Genomic DNA, 24,029 nt, shown 5'->3' with positions numbered 1-24,029 from the left:
CCCGAGGGCAGCCTTTAAGAGGCGACCTGTAAGTGGCCTTTGTCAGAGCTGCCCAGGGTGCCTTTCTCCGCCGAGGCCGCTCACACCCCCTCTCTACCCCAGGTATGAGGTCCCCTGCCCACACCACACTCCCGTGGGCGGCCCGACCCCAGTGATCAGGCCCCCGGTCGAGATGAGTGAGCTCCGCCAGCCTGAGGCCGACCTTCAGGCCCCAGTCCCGACCCAGGGTCCGGTGGAGGCGCCGCTGCTGGGGGCTGCGGGGGAGAAGGCCACATCCCCCTGGTCCTCCGCCTCCCCTGGAGCCCCCTCCTTCTCCACCTATGCGGAGTCCTTGCCCCAGGAGGCACTTGTTGTGCTGATGGCTGACCTGGTGGCGTTCCTGCTCAAGTATCGCCCCAGGGAGCCGACCTCCAAGACGGAGATGCTGAGTATGGTCCTCCGGGAGCATCGGGACCACTTCCCCCTGGTCTTCAGCCACGCTTGCGAGTGCATGCAGCTGGTGTTTGGCTTGGACGTGAAGGAGGTGGACCCCCGCGAGCGCACCTACGTCCTGGTCCCCACCCTGGGCCTCACCTGGGATGCGGTGCTGAGCGACGGGCAGAGCACGCCCGAGGCCGGCCTCCTGGTGCTGGTCCTGGGCGTGATCACCCTGTTCGGTGACCGCACCCCTGAGGAGGAGGTGTGGGGAGTGCTCGGCAACATGGGGGTGTGTGCCGGGAGGGAGCCCTGCATCTATGGGGAGCCCGGGGAGCTGCTCACCGAAGTGTGGGTGCAGGAGGGCTACCTGGAGGACCGGCAGGTGCCCCACAGCGACCCTGCCCGCTGCGAGTTCCTGTGGGGTGCCCGGGCCTACGCGGAGACCAGCAAGTGGCAGGTCCTGGAGCATCTGCTCAGGGTCAGTAGCTTGGATCCCAGGTCCTTCCCATCCCTGTGTGCAGAGGGTGTGAGCGACGAGGAAGAGGGAGCCTGAGCCAGAGCAGCAACCAGGCTCCTTCCAGGCCCAAGTTCACTGGTAGCAAGTGAGGCTGGTCCTTCACTCTGAGTTTGAAGAGAGAGCGGTCGAGTTTCCAAGTAGTGAGGGCCCCTGCGAGTGGGGGGAACATGGTGTGTAGCATCTTTGGGTTCCTGTTGTGTAAGATGACATGGAATTTCATCTCTGTTTTCTTTGGGAATTTTTCACATATTGTCTCATTTCAAAGAAGGCTTAATAAGCTTCAGTATCTAAGTTTGCAAATGACATTAATCACACATGTATTTGCATTAGTTCAGTTCAATGACAAGAGTTTTGCAATTGTGTAAAACAAATTGTAAGATTCCCATACTATTTTGTGATGGTGAACAAGATAACATGGCATTGGAATAGGAATTTACTTGGAAATGTGAAAGTAATTAGCAGTACAACTGAAGGCCACCACGTTGTTCCTCGGGACACCCCGTCGTCCGCTCAGTGGTGGGTGCCCTGCTGTGGGACTTTCCTGTTCCAGCCATAGGGCAGGGCCAGGCCCCGGGCATGTGGGCCAGAGGGGGAGTGGCTGACCTGGGGGAGCGGGCATTGCCGGCACCCATCTTCCTGGCGAGACACCACCCGCAGGGCCCTCAGGAAGGGAGGCAGTTGGGGGGATGGAGGGCCGCCAGGTGGGGTGTAGTGGAGGCACATTGTTGGGGACCCTGGTGGGGGGGCCGTGACCCCCGGACTCTGGTGGCTGTTACAAGTTCCTCTGTGTTATCATGCCCTCTGTTCAATGGTTTCAGTCAAAGTTTCTCTTAGTAAATTTCTCTGAAAGTTTCAGCTGAGTCTGGCCTCTGCTGTGGGCAATGGAGGGAAAGGGATGCTGCAGGTGAGGGCGGGGGTCAAGCGTCGGAGTCCTGCTCAGCACCCATGGGACACCTCTCCAGTGAGAGGGTAGGGTAGGCACTGTGCAGACCCAGAGATGGTGAGCGCTTTTTTCCATTTCATAGGTGAATTGTAAAGTTTTAGTAAAAACTGATAATTGCCTAAAAAGGCAGTAGAGAAGTTAAAATGTAAATGAAAACCTTGATTATCTCAGCAGGAAAAAGGGAACATAGGAGCAACAATAGTTGGACAGACACTGCTATGGACTGAATATTTGTAAACCCCTGCCCCTCATTCACCTGTTAAATTCTAACCCCCAAAGGGATGGGATTTGGAGGTGGGGCCCTGGGAAGTGATTAGCCCATGAGGGGGGAGCCCTCATGAATGAGATTACCTCCCTTATAAAAGAGGCCCCAGACGGCTGACTCATTCTCTCGTGCCTTGTGAGAAGATGGCTAGTTGATACAACTAGACAAGAAATCAGTCCATACGAAGAAGAGCTTTATGACTATTATTTATTACTCAGCTGTACAAAGGAACGAAATTGGGTCATTTGTAGATGCGTGGATGGATCTAGAGACGGTCATACAGAGTGAAGGAAGTCAGAAAGAGAGAAACAAATATCGTGTATTAATGCACATATGTGGAACCTAGATAAATGGTACAGATGAACCGGTTTGCAGGGCAGAAATAGAGACACAGACATAGAGCACAAACATATGGGCACCAAGGGGAGAAAATGGTGGGGGCGGGCGGGGGGTGTGATGAATTGGGAGATCGGGATTGACAAATGTACACTAATATGTATAAAATGGGTAACTCATAAGAACCTGCTGTATAAAAAAATACATAAAATAAAATTCAAAAATTAAAACAAACCAAAGAAATAAGAATAGGTTTATGACATTATCAATCACAGTAGAAAACCACCTGTGAAGACAAGTGGACGTACTTGCCACAATGGGCTCTGCATCGCCAAGTTTGCTCCCCCAACTCCGCAGCCTTGCAGGGAGGCCTTCCTATTGGTGGAAGGCCAATGGGCGTGTCTTTTGCTTCCGGAGGCGCCAAGCCTTGGGACCTCAGGCCCTCAGTGCGCGTGGCTATTGGTGCTTCCGTAGCAAAGCGCCTCCTCACGTGCTCTTCTGATCCAACCACTTTCCCTGTAAAGAGACGGCTAGAACTTTCTCCCTCATCTTCCTGGGGCTTCCGGGAGCAGCCGGAAACGCACGTGGCGTTCGCACAGAGTGCCTGGGACAGTCGGCTGCACGGTTCCTGGCTGCTCTGCTGAGACGAGCTCTTCGGCTGCTCTGCTGAGACGAGCTCTTCAGCCCCTCGTGAGCGGGACTCCGGAGCCATCCACAGAGTCAGAGCAAGTCAGGAGACAGGCGGGGGCTTTGCCGGGGGCTGGACTCCGCAGGTACCGGGGGCCCTGGGAAGGAGTGGAGGTCGGGGGAGGGCTACGGGCTGCTCGGTTGGGAGTGGGGGAGCGGCGGCGGAGGGTAGCGGGCTGAAGGGGGGCTGAGGGAAGGGTCCCCCAGTGAGCGGGTCAGAGGGGAGGACCGCTGGCTTCCGGGGTGGCTGGTGGGGGGCGTTCTGGAGTCGGGGTGCAGAGGGTGGGGCTAATGGCTAAGCGTGGGGGGGGCCGGAGCGGAGGGCTTCCTGCCGGTCGGGTGGGGCCGGCTTTGGGGGCCAGAAGAGAGGACGACTGGCTGCGGGGGTGGGGAGGACGGCACGGGCGGGCCCCACCCCGGGGGCCGAGACGGGAGGGGAGGGCTAACGGCTGCTGCGTGTGGCGGGAGGAAGGGGGAGCTACTCCTGGCTGAGGCGGGGGTCGATGGGGAGGACTCCCGGGCGTGGGTGCGGTAGGCGTTAGGGGAGCTCCCGCCGGGGCGGGGCGTGGGGTGGGGGGGAGGACGCTCGTGGCAGTTAGGGGGCTCCGGCTTCCGGGTGGGCGGGGGCAAGACGGGTGGGCTGTGCGTCTGGGGTACGAGAAGCGAGAGCCCCCGGCGCTGAGTGTGCTCGGGGGAGGACTCCCCGGTGTGGGGAGGTGAGAGAGGCAGTCTGGCCCGTACGCATGGCGGGGCGCCCGGCTTCCAGGGCCCAGAGCGGAGCGCCCCCAGCTGGTGGGTGGGGGAGGGTGTATGGAGGGGATGTAGTGCGAGGGGCCGGGGAGGAGCCGCCTGGCCACGGGGGGCGTAAGTGATGCTGAGAGGGGGAGGCGCTGGGGCTGCTGTGATCTCGTGGAGGTTGTTGGCCATGGCAGATGGATTTGTGGGGGTCCAGGGAGGGGCTCTGGCCCGCTGCATGAGGCATCGAGAGCTTCAGGTCGCCTCTGTCCGGGTGGCACAGGAATTGCAGAGGTGGGTGGGCAGGGCAAGGCCCTGGCCTCCACACAGAGTACACAGATTCTTTACGAGGGTGCTTTGCACATTCACCCGGACACGCCGTACCAGAGTTGTAAAAAAGTCTCCATAAATTTACCAGTATTGCAAGTTTACATGATAAGTTTTCTCGTCACGGGGGAATTTTAGTTGATGGTACTAATGATAATATATCTTCAAATATTGGGAAACCCATGGATCAAAGAAAAAAATCGCAGAGGGACTTAGAAAATATCTCAACGTGAATACTAAGAAAGCACAACTTACCAAAATTAGTGGGAGGCAGCAAAAAGCGACAGGAGGAAACTGCATTCCTCTAAATGCTTCTGTTAGGAAAGAGTCAGGACATAAAATCAGTGAGCTAACAGTCCATTTAGAGATGCTAGAAGAAGAAGAGCAAAGGAAACATAAAATGAAGTAATAAGAGAGCTAAGAGAGGAAATCAGTGATAGAAAGCAAATTATGGACACGACGAACAAAGCCATGCGCTTCTTTCAAAAGAGCAAGGAAACCGAGAAAGTCCTAGAACGATGAATCACAGAAAAATAGAAAGAACGCTGTTCACCAATATGAGGAATGAAAGAGGGCCAACGTTACGGATCAGATGTACATTAAAAAAGAGGATATAGGGGAATATTATGGGATATTATGGAAATGTTTATGCTAACAAATTGGAAGACTTGAGAAATTCCTTGGGAAAAAGGCAGCTTCCTAAAACCGAGGCCAGAAATGTAGAAAAGGTGACGAGCCTTCTATCTGTCTTTTTTTTTTAAATTATTTTATTTTATTTTATTATTGTTTCTTGAGTCGTACGCAACAAGTGCTCTTTTGTTATTATTTTTAAATTTTATTCTTACTTTTGGCTGCGTTGGGTCTTTGTTGCTGCGCGCGGGCTTTCTCTAGGTGCAGCGAGCGGGGGCTACTCTTCGTTGCGGTGCGCAGGCCTCTCATTACGGTGGCTTCTCTTGTTGCAGAGCACGGGCTCCAGGCATGTGGGCTTCAGTAGTCGTGTCACGTGGACTCAGTAGTTGTGGCTCGTGGGCTCTAGAGCGCTGGGTCAGTGGTGGCGGCGCATGGGGTTAGTTGCTCCGCGGCTTGTGGGATCTTCCCGGGCCAGGGATCGAACCTGCGTCCCCTGCACTGGCAGGTGGATTCTTAACCACTGCGCCACCAGGGAAGTCCCTAGCCTTCTATCCTGTAAATAAATGTAATTTATAAAAAAAGTTTCCTAAAGTCAAACAAACCAAACAGGGCAGGGAGGTGCTCCAGGCTGTTGCTGTGAGGGGCACTAGGGTGGGCTGTGTGGCACAAACATGATTCTCTCCTCTTTGCACCCACAGGCCGGTTCCCACACTTCAACAGCCTGTGCACACCTGTTTGATCGCTTCCCCCCACCCTCAGGTCCTCGAAGATGGCGATGGCTCTGGCGGTATTGCGGGACTGGTGCAGGTCGATGGGCGTGAACGCTCAGCGATCTCTGCTCATCCTGGGAATCCCAGATGACTGCAAAGACCAGGAATTCCAGGAGGCTGTGCAGGCTGCCCTGCATTCCCTGGGCAGGTACCGAGTGCTGGGCAAGGTCTACAGAAAGGAGCTGGGGTCGAGTGTTGCCCTGGTCGAGTTTGCTGAGTGTTTAAATCGAAGCTTGCTCCCCCACCAAATACCAGGCAAGGGAGGGCCCTGGACTGTGGTCTGCCTGCCCCAGGCCCCTGATGCTGATTCACAGGATAAACCCAATTTCCCTGCGCAGCCCCAGAGACAAGCAGTGGTTGGCAGGGCAGGTGAGGCAGGAACTGCAGGTCACTCAGGAACTGCAGGGGAGGAGGAAGCTGCAGGGGAGGCGGGAGTCGCAGGTATGGAGGGAGACACAGGTGAGGAGGAAGCCTTAGGTGTGGAGGGAGCTGAAGGTGAGGAGGGAGGTGCAGGTGAGGAGGGAGCTGCAGGTGAGGAGGGAGCTGAAGGTGAGGCAGGAGCTGCAGGTGAGGAGGGAGCTGAAGGTGAGGGAGGTGCAGGTGAGGAGGGAGGTGCAGGTGAGGAGGGAGGTGCAGGTGAGGAGGGAGGTGCAGGTGAGGAGGGAGCTGCAGGTGAGGCAGGAGATGCAGGTGAGGAAGGAGCTGCTGGTGACGAGGGAGCTGCAGGTGAGGCAGGAGTTGCAGGTGAGGAGGGAGCTGCAGGTGTGGAGGGAGATGCAGGTGAGGAGGGAGCTGCAGGTGAGGAGGGAGCTGCAGGTGAGGCAGGAGATGCAGGTGAGGAAGGAGCTGCAGGTGAGGAGGGAGCCTCAGGTGAGGCAGGAGCTACAGGTGGGGAAAGATCTGAGGGTCGAGCAGGAGCTGAAGGTGAAACAGGAGTGTCAGATGAGGAAGGAGCTGCAGGTGACGACGGAACCTCAGGTGAGGCAGGAGTTGCAGGTGAGGCAGGAGCTGCAGGTGAGGAAGGAGCTGCAGGTGAAGCAGGAGATGAAGGTGAAGCAGGAGCTGAGTCAGATGAGGAAGGAGCTGCAGGTTACAGAAATGTTGCAGGCGTGGCAGGACTTCTGAGTATGGCAGGACCCACGGGCGAGGCAATGACTGCGCCTGAGGAAGCAGTTGTGACAGCGGCAGGCGCCATGGGTGAGGCAGGGCCCGGGACCCAGCAGTGGAGGCAGGCCTTGCAGCCCCTGCTAGACAGCATGGGCTACCAGGAGCTGGGAACCTTCTCTGGGATGGAAGAGCCGGGCCACGGGGAAGAGTCCTCTGAGAGCTGGCTGGAGCAGGCCAACGACATGCTGCACCTGTGGCGCCACGTGTCTGAGAGGGAGAGGAGGAGGAGGCTGGTGGAGAGCTTGCGCGGCCCCGCGCTGGACCTCCTGCGCGGCCTCCTGGCGGAAGATCCCGAGCTGGCTGCCCAGGACTGCCTGGCTGCGCTGGTGCAGGTGTTTGGGAACAAGGACCCCCGGGGGAGTGCTCGGCTGAAGTTCGTGACCTGTGCCCAGCGGCCCCAGGAGACTCTCTCTGCGTACGTGATGCGCCTGGAAGGCCTGCTGCAGTCGGCCCTGGAGAAGAGGGCCATCCACCCGGCCATGGCGGACCAGGCGCGCGCCCGGCAGGTGCTGATGCGGGCCCGGCTGAACGACACGCTCCGGGACACGCTGAGGACGATGCGGCTGATGAGGAGGCCTCCCGGCTTTGCGGGGATGCTGCGGCTCATCCAGAAGACCGAGGCCCGGGAGGCCGACCCGGCTAGCAGGGAGCACTTCCCAGGGCAGGAAGAGGCCCGTGTGGACGTTGGAGTGCTGGCAGCAGCCGCCCAGGCCGCCGCGGCCCATGAGGCCATCACCGCAGGCACCACTGCACATGGCACCAAGGCCTCCCCGGCCGGTGAAGATACCACCGCCCAGGCCGCCCGTTCCAAGGAAGGGAGCGCCGAGGACCACCCGGCACGTGAGGAGGCCAGTGGGGCAGTTGCCGGCACTGCCAAGGCTGGCGAGGCGGGCCCTGAAGACCATGGTGCCGCCAGGGCAGCCCCTGGCCCTGGGGAGACCAGCAAGGCATCCGCGGCCACTCAGGAAGACGGAAGTGCTGCCGCCCCTGCGGGCCTAGGTCAGGCAGGACCCTCAGATGCCCCCAGGGTCCCCATGCCTGGCCGGATGGGCAGTGCTTCCCCGGTGGCCCCAGGAGGTCCTGGCTGGGAGCCAGAGGGCCTCGCCCAGGCAGGAGGCCAGGAGGCCGAGGAGAGCCCCGAGGAGGGGCTCAAGCCCGTCCCAGAAGAGCCGGGAAATGAAGACGGGGCTGCAGAGATGAGCCCCCCGGGGTCCACCTCGGGCCAGTAGGCTCAGCAGGTCCCGGGGCCCCCAGGCTTGGAGGCAGGGGGAGGCCAGGCCCGGCAGCCTACTGGCCCCATATTAGGGGCTACTCAAGGTGCCTGGGCCTCCCTCCTGAGAGGGGACCCCTATTCGTCATCCCCTGGGGCAGGTTGCTCCCTGTACTGGCAAGCCCAAATGTGTCCCTGTAGGCCCCAGAGGGACCCAGGTGTCAAGGAAGCCCCCAGCCGCCGCTCCCCTCCCCCCAACACACACACCCTAGCCATCGACCCCCCGCAGAGCCCTGAGGTGCGCCACGTGCCAGCCAAGGCTCTGGTCTCTGTGGGCCAGTGTCGTGAGCTCGACGTGTGCTTTCTGGGCATAGATTCAGGCCCAGCGCTGCCTGTTGTTGTGGAAATGTGCATGTGTTCTCCTCTGAGCAGTTCCCCCAAGCCCTGCGCGGCGTCGAGACCCCGAGCCCAGTCCCAGGAGCCGGCGGGAAGGACGGGATGGACGAGGTCACAGCCAGCACCCACCCCAGGACCTGGGATCCCACCTGGGACCTTGGGAAGGAAGACCTTGACCGGGGCTGCAGGAGGTCTGCGGGAGGCCCCCCAGGGCTTGTGTTCTGCTGGGCCACCCCGTTGTTCCTCGGGACTCCACGTCCCCGGCTCGGTGGCGCGCGCCCTGCTGTGGGACTGTCCCGTGGCCGCCATAGGGCAGGGCCGGGCCCCGGGCATGTGGGCCAGGAAATGGAGGGTCTGCCCTGCGGGGAGCGGGCATGGCCGGCGCCCATCTTCCTGGCGAGAGGCCACCCGCGGGGCCCTCAGGAAGGGAGACTGTGGGGAGACGGAGGGCCGCCGGGTGGGGTGTAGCGGAGGCACCTTTTTGAGGACCCGGGGGGGGGCGGGACCCGTGGGCTCCGGTGGCCGTTAGAAGTTCCTCTGTGTGTTGTTATGCCCTCTTTTCAATGGTTTCAGTCAATGTTTCTGTTTAATAAATTTCCCTGAACGTTTCATCTGAGTCTGGCCTCTGCTGTGGGCAATGGAGGGAAAGGGCTGCTGCGGGCGAGGGCGGGGGTCCAGAGTCCGATTCCTGCTCAGCACCCATGGGACACCTCTCCAGGGAGAGGGTAAGGTAGGCACTTTGCAGACCCAGACATCGTGAGGGTTTTTCTTCCAGTTCACAGGTGAATTGTAAAGTTTTAGCGCCCTTGACCTGTGGGCCGCGTCTCGGACGATGCTCGTGCTTGAAATCGTGGGTGCTGTGCACGGCCCGGAAGGCCAGGGGACACACAGGAGGACCTCTGACCTCGTGGGCCACACGTGGGTCCGTGCACGTCTGCCTGGCCCGGGGGCTCCGGGACCAGAAGGCCGTGCCCGGTTTGCACGAGCGCTCGGCCTGTGGCTCTGCACCCGTGCACGAGTGTCTTCGTGCCCCCTGCGATGACGGGCGTGAAGCAGGAGGCTGACGTGCTGACGGGCCTGCCCTTTATGATGTCACTTCCTGGCTGGGCTGTGATGTCACCCCCGAGCCACCGGAGCACTTCTGTGAGGGGCTGAGCGGGAGTGTGAGCCCAGGGTGCTGCCGGCCGCGCTGCACTGTCCCGTTTACGTGGCGGAGGGACACGCCGCGCGCCGCATGGCTGCGGACGAGAAGGGCCCCGCCGCGGGCAGGGCGCCCGGCTTCGGCGAGGCGCCTCTTCCTCCCGACACAGCGGCTCCGGCCCTCGGCTCAGGGAGCTGCACCCCCCAGTCCCTCGCCCTGGACCAGCCCGTGCCCGCGGGACACCCCGACCTCAGGCTGCTGCCTGGAGAAGCCGCTTTCCAGGATTTGACGGAAGAGCCTTTCTTGAAAGGGCCTCGCACCGCCTGCGAGGCCGTGTGGGAAGGCAGCCTGCTCTTCCACCCCTTTCCCAGGAAGCTGTGGACGATCGTCCACAGCAGTCGCTTTGCGTCCATTTGGTGGAATGAAGACGGGACTTGCATAGGCATCAACAGGCCGCTGTTTCAAAAGGAGGTTTTGGACAGGGACGGCCTAGACAAGGTGTTCAAGACAGAATGTATGAAGAGCTTCATCCGCCAGCTTAACTGCTACGGATTCAGCAAAGTGCACCAGGACATGCGCACGTCCCTCTGCGTGACCAACCTGTCCACGAAGGAGCGGCCCGCCCACGTCCTGAGCGAGGTAAGGAGGGCGGGGGACGGCGGGGGAGGAGCCCTCTCCAGGGTCTGAGCCGCTGGGCCCGGGGGTGGGGGTGGGGGGCGGGTGCCAACCCCGGGGCCGCCTGGGACGGCGGCAGGCGTGTCAGGAGAGCTTCCTTTAAAGGTGGTACTTGGGGACCGGCGTGACGGCCGGAGCTGGCAGTGCCGCGCGCTGTGTTGGGACGTTGTTATGGGGGGACCCGAAGCGTTCTCAGCACAGGGACGTCACTTCTCTCCCTCCTCCTTTTCCCTTTGGTGTGTCTGTGTGAGGTGATGCGTGTGAACTGGACCCCCTGTGGTGATCATTTCACAGCACACGCGGGCAAGGCGTCATCCTGTACTCCTGACACGTGGGCAGTGCCGCTCGCGCCTGACACGCAGTCACACCGAGGAACAAGAGGACACTGCTGCAACGCTGGCCCTTCCCGTCCTCCTGCTCGGGGACAGTGGCCCGCCGGGGGGAGGGCGGAGGTCTGTGTGCCCCCTTGACTCCCATAGCTCCAGAGCATCACTTGAGTTGGGGCGCAGGTCCCTTCCTGGGAAGCAGTCAGCGTCCCCGATCTGGCCCCTGGAGGTGCTGGCCAGGGGGCGATTCGGACACTTCCTTAGAAAGCTACCGAACCTTGTTGCAGTCTCGTACCTGCAAACGCCAAGTCCCCTTTCGTGGGCCTTGTACTCATACTACGGGGCCATTTTCAGTCATTTTCCAAGGGCGAAAGGTGATGGTGAGTGAGCGAGTCTCGGGAATGTAAAAGCTGGGGCACAGCGTCCTGCTGGGACCGGGTCCCGCTTTCTCCAAAGAGGCCTTGGGTCGGCTGGGGGAGGGCGCCCAGGGGCCCAGCCAGGCGGCTGCTGCTTGCGAGCAACTCTTCTGTGACTCGGGGTTTCCTTTTCTCTCTCAACTGCGACCTCAGTTACACTTCTACCACAGTCCCCTGTTTCAGAGAGACTGCCCGCACCTCCTGGTGAGGATGAAGCCGAGAGTGCGCACTAAACCAGCATCCGGGCCGGTGGACGGCGAGCCGGCAGCCCCGGGGCACCTCCCGGCGCCCAGCGCCGCGGAGCCTCAGGACGGCCTCCCACCGTATCCTGAGCACATCCAGGGGACCCCGAGCCACCCGCAAGTCGACCATGCCTCCGCCCTGGCCAGGACTGGCTCTGTCGCTCCAGCCCCTCCTCGGACAGCAGCCGAGCCCCCTGCGCCGCATCCCAGCATGCAGGTTCTGGTCCCTCTAGTCCCTGTCCTGGCAGAGGTGGCCCAGCCAGCCGAGGTCCCCTGGCTCTGCTGCGCCTGGCCTCCCGCCCAGATGAGTCCTCCCTGGCCCGTGCCAGGCCTGGCCGCCGCACCCCGCCAAGTCCTCAGCCTTCCCCCCCCCGACCCCGCGCAGCTCCCGGGGGCCGCGCTGCTGCCTCTTGCGCACCCTGGATGCCTGAGGTGGCCGCCAGGCCTGCCGCCCCCCTGACCTTGATCCGTTGGCCGCTGAGCCACTTCTGCCATCGCTGCGTGGGCTCCCGCTCTTTCCTGGAATACCCGGCCCCTCCAGGCAGGCCCACAGAGGACCCTGACCAGGCAGACCCTGCAGACACACGGAGGTGGTGACGCGGCCAGAACCTTGCAGGGCAATAAAGAGCACAGGGACTTGAGAGCGATGTTCCACCCAACACGTGTTTGGCGCCTCCGTCCTGGGCGTGGCTGAGCAGTTGATTCCCCTCAGCAGGAAACGATGACAGGTGACAGCCCACCCCCGGCACGGTGCGGGCACCTAGCAGACACCTGGAGAAGCCCCTCAGACGCCCTGTGTCCACTCACTAGAAAGACCCTTGAAGGGCTGGACAAGCACAAGGAAGGCCCTGGCACCCGCGGCTTCACAGTTGCGGGGTCATCGTGTCCAGCAGGGTCTCGATTTGACAGATGAGAAGAGCTCAGGCCTCCCCGGTCAGAGGTCTGAAAAGAGCCCTTACTGTCCTGAGACGCACAGGTGTGGAGGTGACGGTCCCTGGCAGGGGCCTGCGGGTGTTCAGTTTGGGGGTGCTCTCTGGTGTCTGGACAGCAGGATTGAGGTTTGCTTTTCACTGCGGGTCCTGCGTCTGGAGACATTTTCCTGCTTCTCTTTTCCTTGCCTTTCGAGCTAAACACTTCAAGGGCGCCATGCTCCACCACCCTCTGGGCGCTGGGGTGTCGAGCTTATACCGCGAGTCCTTGTGGTCAACGCCCAGTGGTGTGTACAGAGCACTGAAGGCCAGGGCACACCCCCAGCTCACAGCTGCTGCCTCCACGTGTGGGGGATGGGCCGGGGGACCTGGCCAGGACTCTGTGGCTGTCACAGCGATAGGGCGACATCCCCTCCCAAACACTGCTAAGGAGGGGGCGGGGAGCGGGAATTGCCTGGAGTTCCAGGGGTTAGGACTCTATGCTTTCACTGCGGTGGCCCGGGTTCAATCCCTAGTCGGGGATCTAAGATCCCCCAAGCCTTGTGGGGTGGCCAAAAATACAGAAAAGAAATAAAAAAGGTGGGTTGGGGGAGGAGGGGAAGTAGACCCAAGGTACCAGGAATGATCCAAGCACCAGCAGCCAGAGGAGCCCCGGGTCTGCCCGGGTGAGGGGTGGTCCCATCTGCCGCTCCCGTCTGTCACAATGCAACAGCTAGTGCACGTCATGGGGGTCTCTTGAGCAGCCCAACAGCAGTGCCCCAAATGAACGATGCAAAAATGGACACAAGGGATGGAAGAAACCGGTCTACAATAGAAGTGGGAGACTTTGGTCCCCCCTGTGATGGATTCAAATGGATCCCCCAGCTCCCACCCCAACCCTTAAGTCCACCTGCTGCAGTGCTAATCCCAAGCTGCATGTATTTGGAGATAGCACCCTTGGGGAAGTCAGTAAGGTTAAATGAGGTCACAAGGGTGGGACCCTAGTCCGACAAGAGCGGTGTCCTTTGGAAAAGAGGAAGAGACACCGAAGATCTCCCTCCCTCTCTCCCTCCCTCGCCCTCTCTTCCTCCCTCCCATCCTCCCTCTCTCTCTCTCTCTCTCCCCCTACCTTTCTCCCCCTCTCTCTTTCCCTCCCTCGCCCCCCTGCCTTTCTCTCTCTCCCTCCCATGCCCCCCTCCCTTTCTCTCTCTCCCTCCCTCCCTCTCTCCCTTTCACTCTCTCCCTCCCTCCCCCTCTTCTCTTGCCCTCTTTCCATCCCCCTTCCCCTCTCTCTCTCCCTTCCTCCCTTCCCCTCTATCACTCCCTCCATCCCTCTCTCTCTCTCTCTCTCTCTCTCTCTCTCTCTCTCTCTCTCTCTCCCTCCCTCCCTCCCTCCCTCCCTTCCCCCCCCCCCAACCTGTGCAGGGAAGCAGCCAAGTGAGGGACCAAGAGAAAACCAGCTGTCTGCGAGCCAGGACGAGACGCCTTCCCTCACCTGGAACTGCACTTTCCAGCAAGTTGAGGTTGGACTTCTAGCCACCAGGACTGGGACCCAGTACATTTCTGTAGTTTTAGCCACCTCCTCTGTGGGACCTTGCTATGGCAGCTCTAAGCAGACTAACACAGCCTGCTTTCATTATGGGTACAGCGACCAGACAGCACCGCAGTAAGGGAATCACAGATTTGAACAGCACTGTGCAAAGACTAGGTCTCATGACATGTGTAGACTATTAGCCCCAAGAACAGAATAGACACGTGCTCGTCAAGCGTACCTAGAACGTTCTCCAGGGTACTCCACGTGTCAGGCCACACAGCATCCCCCAGTGAACTTAAGGGGATACAAACAAAAGGGCTGAAATCATACAAAGTATGTTCTCTGGCCAAAAGAGAGTGAAATTAGACCTCAATGACAGAAGGAAATGTGGGAAATCTGCAAAGAGAGGGAAATTGAGCCGTGCGTCCCCAAATACCCGCATTAGTCTGGGACGATGCCAAATCCCACGGCACAGGGTGAGGGGCTGAAACAGCAGACACAGATTCTCACAGTGGTTCTGACCAGGAGGCCGAGAGGGAGGGTCCAGCAGGGGTGGCTTGTACTGCGGCCGGCCTCCTTGGTTGCAGGTGGCCGTGCTCTTACCGCCCCTCACGTGGTCACCCTCTGTGCACGCACCCCCAGCCCCTGCCTTCTCTCCTTGTGTGTGCTGATCCGCTCTTCCCTCGAGGGCACCAGCCATCTTGGATTAGACCTCATCCTAATGGCCTCATTTCAACCTAAGAACCACTAACTCCAGTCACAGTGACATTCTGAGGTTCTAGGAGATTAGGGCTTCAACATGCAAATTTTGGGGGGACGCAGTTCAGTCCATAACAATAGCCCAGGGACCGGACAAGGCATCACAAGGGAAATTAGAAAATACTTTGAAATGAAGAAAACACATACCAAAGCCCCCAGGACTTATGGCACGCGGCCAAAGAGGCACTTGGGACCTAAAGCTGCAAACACCCCTGTTCCAATGGAGGTGACACCTCAAATCAACAGCCTCATCTTGAACAGGGACAAGCGAGAAGAAGAGGAAGGTGAGTCCAAGCATCCTGACAAATTTTCACGAGAAAAGAAAAACTGCGCTAATCTACGTACGCGGGGATCACAAGACGTGTACTGGTTGGGAACCTTCACTACATGGGGGAGGGCGCATCTTTCTTACACGCTCAGTAACAAGAGCTACATCCACCGACCACTTCATTTGGCCCAGGCTTTTTACAAGCAGGTCACATCATGGGGAAATTCACACCAATGCTTTTGCCTTGTACTATTAGGAGGCCCATTTTACAGATGGAGAAATCGAGGCATAGGGAGTCTCCATGATTTGATCAGCTTGTCACTAGAAGGACTCTTATTCAAGCTACGCACCATATGCGTGCAAAGCCCCATCCCCGCACTGGCCTGACCTGTCTCCCCAACAGTCAAGGGGGATTCAGCTGTCCTCCACGGGGTCCTACTAGCTGATGCCTCAGACCACATAATGGAGAAAACACAGGGAAGCCAGGCATTAGTGCCCATGAGAGCCTGACACTGGATTCTGCCCACGTGGCCTCCCCAGCCCCATCAGGTCACCATCTCTCGTGAAATGGACACGAGGGCCAGGGAGGAGGGTGAGGGTCTAAGACTGAGGGCGTGAGGATGGAGAAGGGTCTTGGACGCGGGGGTCCGAGGCACGGCCCTCTGAAGGCGGCTCCTATGCTCAGGCTTGGGCCCTGCTCTCTCCTTCCACTGCCCACTCTGCTCCCTTCTGTCCCAGCGGCGTGGTGGCCCCACGTTCTCCTGCAGGCTCACTTCCCCGGGCACACTGGCTGTCAGGCAGGCGGCAAGCCTGCATTCAAAGCACGGGGACCGCCGGGCCGGCGGACTCTCCGCATCCCCACGGGGCGTGAGTGTCTGTGCCCTTCAGGGCCCTGCGGATGCACCTCCTCCTGGATGCTTGCTCACACGTGGCTTTACACCCTGCTGCTGTCTTCTGAATGTCACTTGGCTTCACACCCTGCATCCCGCCACCGACCCAGCCCTATCCCTGTGCCCAGCCCCAGCTCAGGGACCACGGACAGGCACAGGCCCGGGCCCCCGCGCTTGCTCACAAAGGCCCCTACAGCAGCAGCCGGCGATATTTGCCACACAGGAGGGTAGGCGAGAGCCAGGCAGGAGGTCAGCCCTTTGCCGAGGAGGCTGGAGCTCAGAGCAGACTTTAGCTGGGGCTGGGGGATGGGGGCTTCTCGGGAAACAGGGTCACGGCTGAGACAACTCACACCAGCCCCTCAGGGGGCAGGCTCAGCGCACGTAGAGAACGTCAGAGCTTCCCGCTGACGGGCAGCAGCTCCCGTGTGCCCTGCCCCGCCCTGGTCAGGACTGGCTGGGTGCCGGGGTGGTGTGTGCTCGTCCAGAGTCTACTGGGGAGGGTGCTGCTGCCCCCCTGAAAAGTGCCTCCCTGAATGTCCCTGGGGCGCTCTTGGCGTGTCCCGGCCGCTGCTGCGCTGCCTGCCACGGCCGTCCCTGGGCTAGCACTGTCCCCCATCAGTCAGTTCACTGCACGAACGGGCACTAGGAATCCCTGCTTTCCCCCGGCAGTGCCCCACGGGGCTCTGGTCCTGGAGCACCCGTTGTCCCAAGAGCACCCATTTCCTGCTGGGGTCCAGGGCTGCAGCTCACCGGCAGAGGCATCTGCTCCCACCTGCCTCCCCCGGGCAGCCCAGGGCAGGTCAGATGGGATCTGGTGGGTGCTGCTCCTTCCACCTCTCTGGGGCGGCGGACCCTCTTCACAGCCTGCATCACCGGGACCCCAAAGCCCTCTCCTGCCTGGCTCCTTACCAAACCTTCATGCGGGTCTGCGGGTGGCTGGGGCCTGGGGGAGCGTCCTGGGGACCACCCCTGCCATCTGCTACAGCCTGTCCCTCTGCTCAAACACCCTGATCGGGGACACCAGAGTCCTAGGCGGCTCTGCGGGTGGCTGACAGGACACGCCTGTGCCTCTCGCACTCAGGCTCAAAAACCAAAACCTCACGGTCACATTCAGAAGGCCATCAGTGTACTCAAACATTTGGGCATTACGTAGGGAATGATTTCAAAATAAGTCGGAAGCACAGAGATTCGCCCCACATCCCCGCGGCAATGATCATCACTTACCAACCACGAGGAGGCTCGCCGAGTGGCTGCATCACGTCCTGCCAGCTCCACCCGAACCATGATATTGGTGGGGGTGGGGGATGCTTCTCTGGGACTTTCAGATAAACATACATGCACGAGGTCATCAGGACCGGGGCCTAAGCGGCTCTTAGTCGGGGGACAGGCAGGGCAAAAGCCAGGCTGTGCAGACCGAGGCCAGGTTCCGGAGAGAGTGGGCGCTGTGGGCAGCAGGGTCACCCCTGAGGGGGACTCGGGGCTGGGCCCCACGAGGACGCCCCCGACCCCAACGGGGCCGCTCGGCAGCTGGCGGCTGCCCTCCTGACAGAGACTCAGCACAGCCCCGCGGGGACGGATGGGTGCCGCTCAGGGACCTAAGGGTGCGGGTTGCTTGAGGGAAATGCCCTCCGCCAGCTCCCTGTGGGGCAGCCTCTCTCTGGAACACCTCCAACCCTGCCCAGGGCCTTAAAGGCACAGAGTCTGGTATCTCACATCTAAGGGTCAGAGGTGCCGGACTTAAGACCCTGGGGGAGGAAGCACAGTGGTCTGTGTCTGTGTTGTCATGGCTTGAGGACTAACCCCCGACCCCGGTGTGCCTTCGATACAGATGGCCGTGACAAAAATGCTTCTGCTCAGAATTCAGTGGCAAAGGGTCATCCCATGACCCCTCCTAAGTGAAGAGGACTCTGGCAGTGCTGTGTCCCCACTTGTGCGGGGAGGAGAGGAAGACAGGATGGGGACGAGCACCTGACGGCTCTCCAATGCCACACTGCCTAGTAGAGGCTCAACAAAAGCAGGGCTTACCTTTTGTGATGACAAAATCCCCTTCTTTTCCGGCAGGAGTGTCTGAGCAGGTTACATTGGCCCTGAAATTCTCCACCTTTTCCAAGTGCCCACCTGCTATATGGCAGGTGCTTCAAATCCAGGATCCCACGTAAGGTTCACGTTGTCGTACGGCGCTCAGCAGGGAGGGCTGCCTCTTTAGCCCCCGGTGCCGTCTGCACCTCCCACTGCAGTGACCTCCCAATCCCATTAGGCCCAGAAGTTGCTCCTTCCTTTCGATGCCAGGTCACAGCCCAAACCTGTGGGTCTCTGATGCCGCCATATTTCTGCACCTGCCTGAACGCGGGGACACTGGCGGACGTTGCTCCTTAGTGGCTAGGACTTATTTCTAGTATTATTCTGATCCCAGACTCTGTCCTTCTCCCCTCTGGAAATTGCTTTCTTTTCATGACATCTCAGAGAATTTGCAGCTCCATAGGAAACGGAATAGAAAACCAGTCAAAATTGCTGTTCTGTGTGTTTAACTCCTGCAGGATATATTATTCAATTTGGATGTGTGTGTGTGTGCGCGTGTGTGTGTGTGTGTGTGCGTCTGTCGGCATGGAGGGAAGGGTGGTGATTTCCCCAGCTGGGGGCAGCTCACGCAAAGCTCCCAGGATTCCAGTCACATGGCGACTCCTTTCCACTTCGGCAGCCTCTCCTCTTTCAAACCCCCTATTTTCATTCATTTCATCCCACTGAAATCTAGACCTTGCTCACAAGTGGCCAAAGTAAACTCCAGGTGACTAAAATGGTCGTTTCCATACGGTTGGTAATTGGCTCTCCCAGGGCAGGGAGAGGAGGGCCAGCCCCGGGAATACCGAGCAGGGCTTCAAAGAGCAAGACCCTCATTTCTCTGGAAATCCTCGCAGATGGCGGGTATGAAACACCTACCTCTTCACTGTGGCCCACTGCAATGCAACAAGAGCCAGCACCCCTTCCTTCCTGCCCCAGGGCGAGATTTCTCTCGGCTTTATCCGTGACCCAGAAGGACATCTCACAGCAATGTCCCATTTCAGACTTTCCCCTCCAACCCAAAACACACCCTCTGCATGTCTGGCTGCTGCCACCGCCCAGCTTCATCACCATCACCTCCCACAGAAGGAACCCCCACTTCCCAAAGGCCCAAAGTGCCCTGGCTCGGGGCACTTAACGCTCCAGGGCTCGCTCCTGGAGCCCCACCGCCTCGTCCCATGTTGTCTTATTCTGTGGGACTTAGGGGACGTCTCACCACCTTCCTCATGTGACAGTGGCTCCTAGACCATCACTCTAGGTGTGGGTGTGTCCTGCTTTTCCTAGCGTTCCCGCTACTAACACAGGCCCTTCCGGAGAGCAGAGGCTCCGTGGAGGTCTGCGGAATAAACAAGCCAGTGGGCAGGGGGCTTATTGACAGAGATGAACCTTCTCCTACTTTCTTAAAATACCCGTGCAAATCCAACTCAACAGAGATAGTTCGTTTTATTTACAGAATGACAGACAAGACAGGGAAGCAAGAATTGGAACAACAATGGCTTTTATTTTTCTATTTCTTCTCCCATCTATATCACTGCTAAGTACTTCCACGTTTCCAGAGCAGTTCTGATTCCAATTCCGTTATCTTGAACACGGTCACAAAACGAACTGGGAGATTTCCCAACCTCTCTTACAAAACAGCAAAACTCTTGTTCTTGAACTGAATTAGCGCAAATAACTGTGGGATTAACGTCATACACAAAGTTAGACACTGAAGCTTGTTTAGTCTTCTATTCAAAGAACCAACATTTGAAAAATTCCTAAAGAAAACAGACATGGAAGTCCATGTCAACATACACAACAGGAACCCAAAATGCTGCACACCGGCTTCCCCCAACTCGCCCGGCTCTCACTGCTTAGAAGGCTGACCGCTCCCTCTTCAAACTCAGAGTGAAGGATCAGCCCCCCTTCCTGCCCCACGGGAGAAGCTGCTGGACGTGGGACTGGCTGCTGCTCTGGCTGAGGCTCCCTCTTCCTCATCGCTCACGCTCTCTGCAGACACGGATGGGAAGAACCTGGGATCCATGCTATTGACCCTGAGCAGATGCTCCAGGACCTGCCACTTGCTGGCCTCCGCGTAGGCCCGGGGACCCCACAGGAACTCGTAGCGGGCAGGGTCGCTGTGGGGCACCTGCTGGTACTTCAGGTAGCCAGCCTGCACCCACACTTCGGTGAGCAGCTCCCTCCTGGCACGCAACCCCAGCTTGCTGAGCGCTCCCCGCAACTCCTCCTCAGGGGCGCGCTCACCGAACAGGGTGATCATGGTCAGGACCATCACCAGGAGGCCGTCCTCGCACGTGCGCTGCCCGGCCCTCAGCACTGCATCCCAGGTGAGGCCCAGGGTGGGGACCAGGACGTAGGTGCGATCGCGGGGGCCCACCTCCCTCACATCCAAGCCAAACACCACCTGCAGGCACTCGCAAGCGTGGCGGAAGACCTCGGGGAAGTGGTCCCGATGCTCCGGGAGGACCGTACTCAGCATCTCCACCTCGGAGGTCGGCTCCCCGCTACGATACTTGAGGAGCAGGAACACCACCAGGTCAACCATCAGCGAACCAAGTGCCTCCTGGGGCAAGGGCTCGGCATAGGCGGAGACGGAGGGGGCGCCAGGGGAGGCGGAGGACGAGGGGGATGCGGCCTCCTCCCCCGCAGCCCCCAGCAGCGACGCCTCCACCGGACCCTGGGCCGGGACTGGGGCCTGAGGGTCGGCCTCAGGCTGGCGGAGCTCACTCATCTCGACCGGGGACCTGATCACTGGGGTCGAGCCGCCCACGGGAGTGTGGGCACGGGTGACAGGCGTGGACCTCATACCTGAGGAAGAGAGGGGGTGTGAGCGGCCTCGGCGGAGAAAGGCCCCCTGGGCAGCCCTGACGAAGGCCACTTACAGGTCTCCTCTTAAGGGCTGCCCTCGGGCCTCACAGGGGCGCTCCTATTGGGCAGCCTGTCCCCTGCCAACCTGAAGAAGGAAGTGAGGGGGTTCCTCAGGGTGCAGCCAGCACGGCCCCAGGTTCTGGGGCTGACAGGGCAGTGGGGTGACTTGGGTGTAGTGCGGTCCCCTCAGTTCTGGGAGGGGGAGCCCCTGGGTACACACTCAGGGCACGCACCTCCCCTGGACTCCTGGCGCTGCCTGGGCCTCCTCTGCTCTGTGCCCTGACGACACGGTCCTCAGACCTGGGCCTTCGCCTCCCGGTTCCTGGAGCCCCTGTAAGAGGAATGGAGGGCGCACCTCTTGTGTAGACTGTGGCACAGTTCCGGGCCTCGGTGCTGGTAGGAGAATTGGACCGGACTCCGTGAGGTCCCCCCAGTTCTGAGCTCTGGGGTGAGTGGTCCCCTCGGGGCTCTCTCGTCGTGCTCACTGTTCCCCTTAAGGGCCTGGACCCTCCCCTTTGCAGGCCGGAGGGGAAACTCAGACCAGGACCCCGAATCTGAACAGAAAGCAGTGAGGGGGCCCCACAGGTGGCCGCACCTGCCCAGGGCCTCCCGACGGTCCTAGGATGGGGAGATGCTGGGTCCTCACCTCCTCCTCACATCCTGCCTGGCCTCCCAGCGCTGACCACAGGGGCAGATTTCTGTTGAGGCCCCTGTTCCAGGGCTGGGGGTCTGCTCAGTCCTCCCTCGGGGTCCTGGGAGTCCACCCTCTGCGGACCTGAAGGCTCACCCCTCACACCAAACACCTGACCTCCTGAGGACTCCGACCCAAAGGTTCGGAAACATCTCATCTGCTGACCGTGCTCTGGCGCCTCCAACGCCCCCGCGGAAGGGCAAAGGATCCCTCCCTGTGTTGGGGTCTAACGTCCTCAGTCCTTCCTTCCTCGCGTGCAGGCTGCACTCTGGGCAGGACCTGGGACTGTCCCGTCTACCACTGTGAGTCCCTGCTCCTTATACCAGGTCTCCAGTCTCTCAGAGACCCTGAAGTCAGGACAGGCCCACTGTGCTCATCCCGCCCCGGGGCCTCCCATGGCCACCTGCGAGGGTGATGATCTGGTGGGTCCCCTTAGTCCTGCCTAAGGGCCCTAAACTTTGTCCACCAGGGACGTGACATTTTACCCTCTGCCCTCATTAGACCCCGCCCCTCATCCCAGATCCCCAGCTTCTCTGAGAACCGGATGTCAGGAAGAGCTGATTTGTTCATCCCTCCCTACGGCCTCCCAGGGCCAACTCTGTTCTGGGATCCAGGTTGCCCTCAGTGCTCCCTCAGGGCCCTCACCTTGACTCCACACAGGACCTGGGATTCTGTCCAGTGCCCACCAGACATCCCCGCCCCTTATACCCCCTCCCTCGTCTCTCTGAAATCCCGCCCCGTGCTCCCCTCCCCAGCGTCTCTGAGACCCGGATGTCAGGCACTGCTGCGTGTGCTCATCCCGCCCTATGGCGTCCCAGGGTCAACTTTGTTCTGGGGTCCACGCTTCCCTCAGTCCACCTTCAGGGCGCTCACCTTGATTCAACGCAGGACATGGGATTCTCTCCCGTCCTAACCAGACACCCCGACCCTTATACCACCTCCCCAGGCTGAGAACCCGCCCCATGCTCCCCCTCCGCAGCGTCTCTGAGACCCGGATGTCAGGAAGTGCTGCACGTGCTCATAACGCCCTATGGACTCCCAAGGCCAACTGTGTTCTGGGATCCAGGCTCCCCTCAGGGTACTCACCTTGACTCAACGTAAGACCTGGGATTCTCTCCCGTGCCCACGAGACACCCGGACCTTTATATCGCCTCCCTGAGACCCCGCCCCGTGCTCCCCATCCCCAGAGTCTCTGAGACCCGGATGTCAGGAAGTGCTTCACGTGCTCATCCCGCCCTGTGGGCTCCTAGGACCAACTCTGTTCTGGGATCCAGGCTCCCCTCAGTCCTCCTTCAGTGTGCTCACCTTGACTCAACGCAGGACCTGGGATTCTCTCCCGTGCTCACCAGACACCCAGACACTTATACCTCCACCGCAGCCTCTCTGAGACCACGCCCAGTGCTCCCCCTCCGCAGTGTCTCTGAGACCCGGATGTCAGGAAGTGCTGCACGTGCTCATCCCACCTTATGGTCTCCCAGGGCCAACTCTGTTCTGGGGTGCAGACTCCCCTCAGTCCTCCCTCAGGGCGCTCAACTTGAATCAACACAGGACCTGAGATTCTCTCCCATGCCCGCGAGACACCCAAACCCTTATACCGCCACAAAAGCCTCTCTGAGACCCCGCCCCGTGCTCCCTCTCCCCAGCGTCTCTGAGACCCGGATGTCAGGAAGTGCTGCACGTGCTCATCCCGCCCTATGGACTCCCAGGGCCAACTCTGTTCTGGGATCCACGCTCCCCTCAGTCCTCCCTCAGTGTGCTCACCTTGACTCAACACAGGACCTGGGATTCTCTCCCGGGCTCACCAGACACCCAGACACTTATACCGCCACCGCAGCCTCTCTGAGACCACGCCCAGTGCTCCCCCTCCGCAGTGTCTCTGAGACCCGGATGTCAGGAAGTGCTGCACTTGTTCATCCCGCCCTTTGGTCTCCAAGGGCCAACTCTATTCTGGGATCCAGGTTCCCCTCAGTCCTCGTTCAGTGCTCTCACCTTGACTCCAAGGAGGAACTGGATTCTCTCCTGTGCCTGCCTGAGACCCCGCCCCTTACACCCCCTCCCCAGTCTCTCTGAGACCCCGCCCCGTACACCCCTCCCCAGCATCTGAGACTGGGATGTCAGGAAGTGGTGCAGGTGCTCATCCCGCCCTATGGCCTCCCAGGGCCAACTCTGTTCTGCGGTTCAGGCTCCCCTCAGTCCTCCCTCAGGGCCCTCACCTTGGCTCCACGCAGTACCTGGATTCTCTCCTGTGCCCGCCTGAGTCCCCGCCCCTTATACCCCCTCCCCAGCCTCTCTGAGACCCTTCCACTTACACCCCCTCCCCAGGGTCGCTGAGACCCGGATGTCAGGAAGTGCTTCACGTGCTCATCCCGCCCTGTGGGCTCCTAGGACCAACTCTGTTCTGGGATCCAGGCTCCCCTCAGTCCTCCTTCAGTGTGCTCACCTTGACTCAACGCAGGACCTGGGATTCTCTCCCGTGCTCACCAGACACCCAGACACTTATACCTCCACCGCAGCCTCTCTGAGACCACGCCCAGTGCTCCCCCTCCGCAGTGTCTCTGAGACCCGGATGTCAGGAAGTGCTGCACGTGCTCAACCCACCTTATGGTCTCCCAGGGCCAACTCTGTTCTGGGGTGCAGACTCCCCTCAGTCCTCCCTCAGGGCGCTCACCTTGAATCAACACAGGACCTGAGATTCTCTCCCATGCCCGCGAGACACCCAAACCCTTATACCGCCACAAAAGCCTCTCTGAGACCCCGCCCCGTGCTCCCTCTCCCCAGCGTCTCTGAGACCCGGATGTCAGGAAGTGCTGCACGTGCTCATCCCGCCCTATGGACTCCCAGGGCCAACTCTGT

The 24,029-nt window shown here is 60.0% G+C and overlaps 4 protein-coding genes across 4 annotated transcripts; 3 read left to right on the top strand and 1 right to left on the bottom strand.

Moving 5' to 3' along the window:
• Positions 1-172: 172 nt before the first annotated feature.
• On the top strand, positions 173-970 carry LOC116747229 (melanoma-associated antigen 10-like). Its single transcript, XM_032619008.1, has one exon. The coding sequence runs from the start codon at positions 173-175 to the stop codon at positions 968-970; it is 798 nt and encodes a 265-aa protein (XP_032474899.1).
• Positions 971-3,057: 2,087 nt separating this feature from the next.
• LOC116747606 (paraneoplastic antigen Ma6F-like) lies at positions 3,058-8,716 on the top strand. Its single transcript, XM_032620010.1, has 3 exons — positions 3,058-3,251; positions 5,556-6,371; positions 6,834-8,716. The coding sequence occupies exons 2-3, from the start codon at positions 5,627-5,629 to the stop codon at positions 8,021-8,023; spliced, it is 1,935 nt and encodes a 644-aa protein (XP_032475901.1). The 5' UTR covers positions 3,058-3,251; positions 5,556-5,626; the 3' UTR covers positions 8,024-8,716.
• On the bottom strand, positions 3,454-4,092 carry LOC116747228 (proline-rich receptor-like protein kinase PERK2). Its single transcript, XM_032619007.1, has one exon. The coding sequence runs from the start codon at positions 4,090-4,092 to the stop codon at positions 3,454-3,456; it is 639 nt and encodes a 212-aa protein (XP_032474898.1).
• A 918-nt stretch (positions 8,717-9,634) lies between the features above and the next one.
• Positions 9,635-11,660, top strand: LOC116747227 (heat shock transcription factor, X-linked-like). Its single transcript, XM_032619006.1, has 2 exons — positions 9,635-10,180; positions 11,142-11,660. The coding sequence occupies exons 1-2, from the start codon at positions 9,635-9,637 to the stop codon at positions 11,658-11,660; spliced, it is 1,065 nt and encodes a 354-aa protein (XP_032474897.1).
• The last annotated feature ends 12,369 nt before the right edge of the window (positions 11,661-24,029 follow it).

This window comes from Phocoena sinus, chromosome X (genome assembly GCF_008692025.1).
Source record: "Phocoena sinus isolate mPhoSin1 chromosome X, mPhoSin1.pri, whole genome shotgun sequence".
NCBI lineage: Eukaryota > Metazoa > Chordata > Mammalia > Artiodactyla > Phocoenidae > Phocoena > Phocoena sinus.
Note: the sequence above shows the minus strand (reverse complement) of the source record. Positions and strands in the feature narration are given on the sequence as shown.

Excerpts from the sequence above, each read along its gene's own strand:
- LOC116747228 (XM_032619007.1), bottom strand. The coding sequence starts at position 4,092 with ATGGCCAACAACCTCCACGAGATCACAGCAGCCCCAGCGCCTCCCCCT.
- LOC116747227 (XM_032619006.1), top strand. The coding sequence starts at position 9,635 with ATGGCTGCGGACGAGAAGGGCCCCGCCGCGGGCAGGGCGCCCGGCTTC. Across the intron at positions 10,181-11,141 it reads CCGCCCACGTCCTGAGCGAG|AGAGACTGCCCGCACCTCCT; the intron begins GTAAGGAGGGCG and ends CCCCTGTTTCAG.
- LOC116747229 (XM_032619008.1), top strand. The coding sequence starts at position 173 with ATGAGTGAGCTCCGCCAGCCTGAGGCCGACCTTCAGGCCCCAGTCCCG.
- LOC116747606 (XM_032620010.1), top strand. The coding sequence starts at position 5,627 with ATGGCGATGGCTCTGGCGGTATTGCGGGACTGGTGCAGGTCGATGGGC. Across the intron at positions 6,372-6,833 it reads AGGTGAGGCAGGAGTTGCAG|GGCCCGGGACCCAGCAGTGG; the intron begins GTGAGGAGGGAG and ends TGGGTGAGGCAG.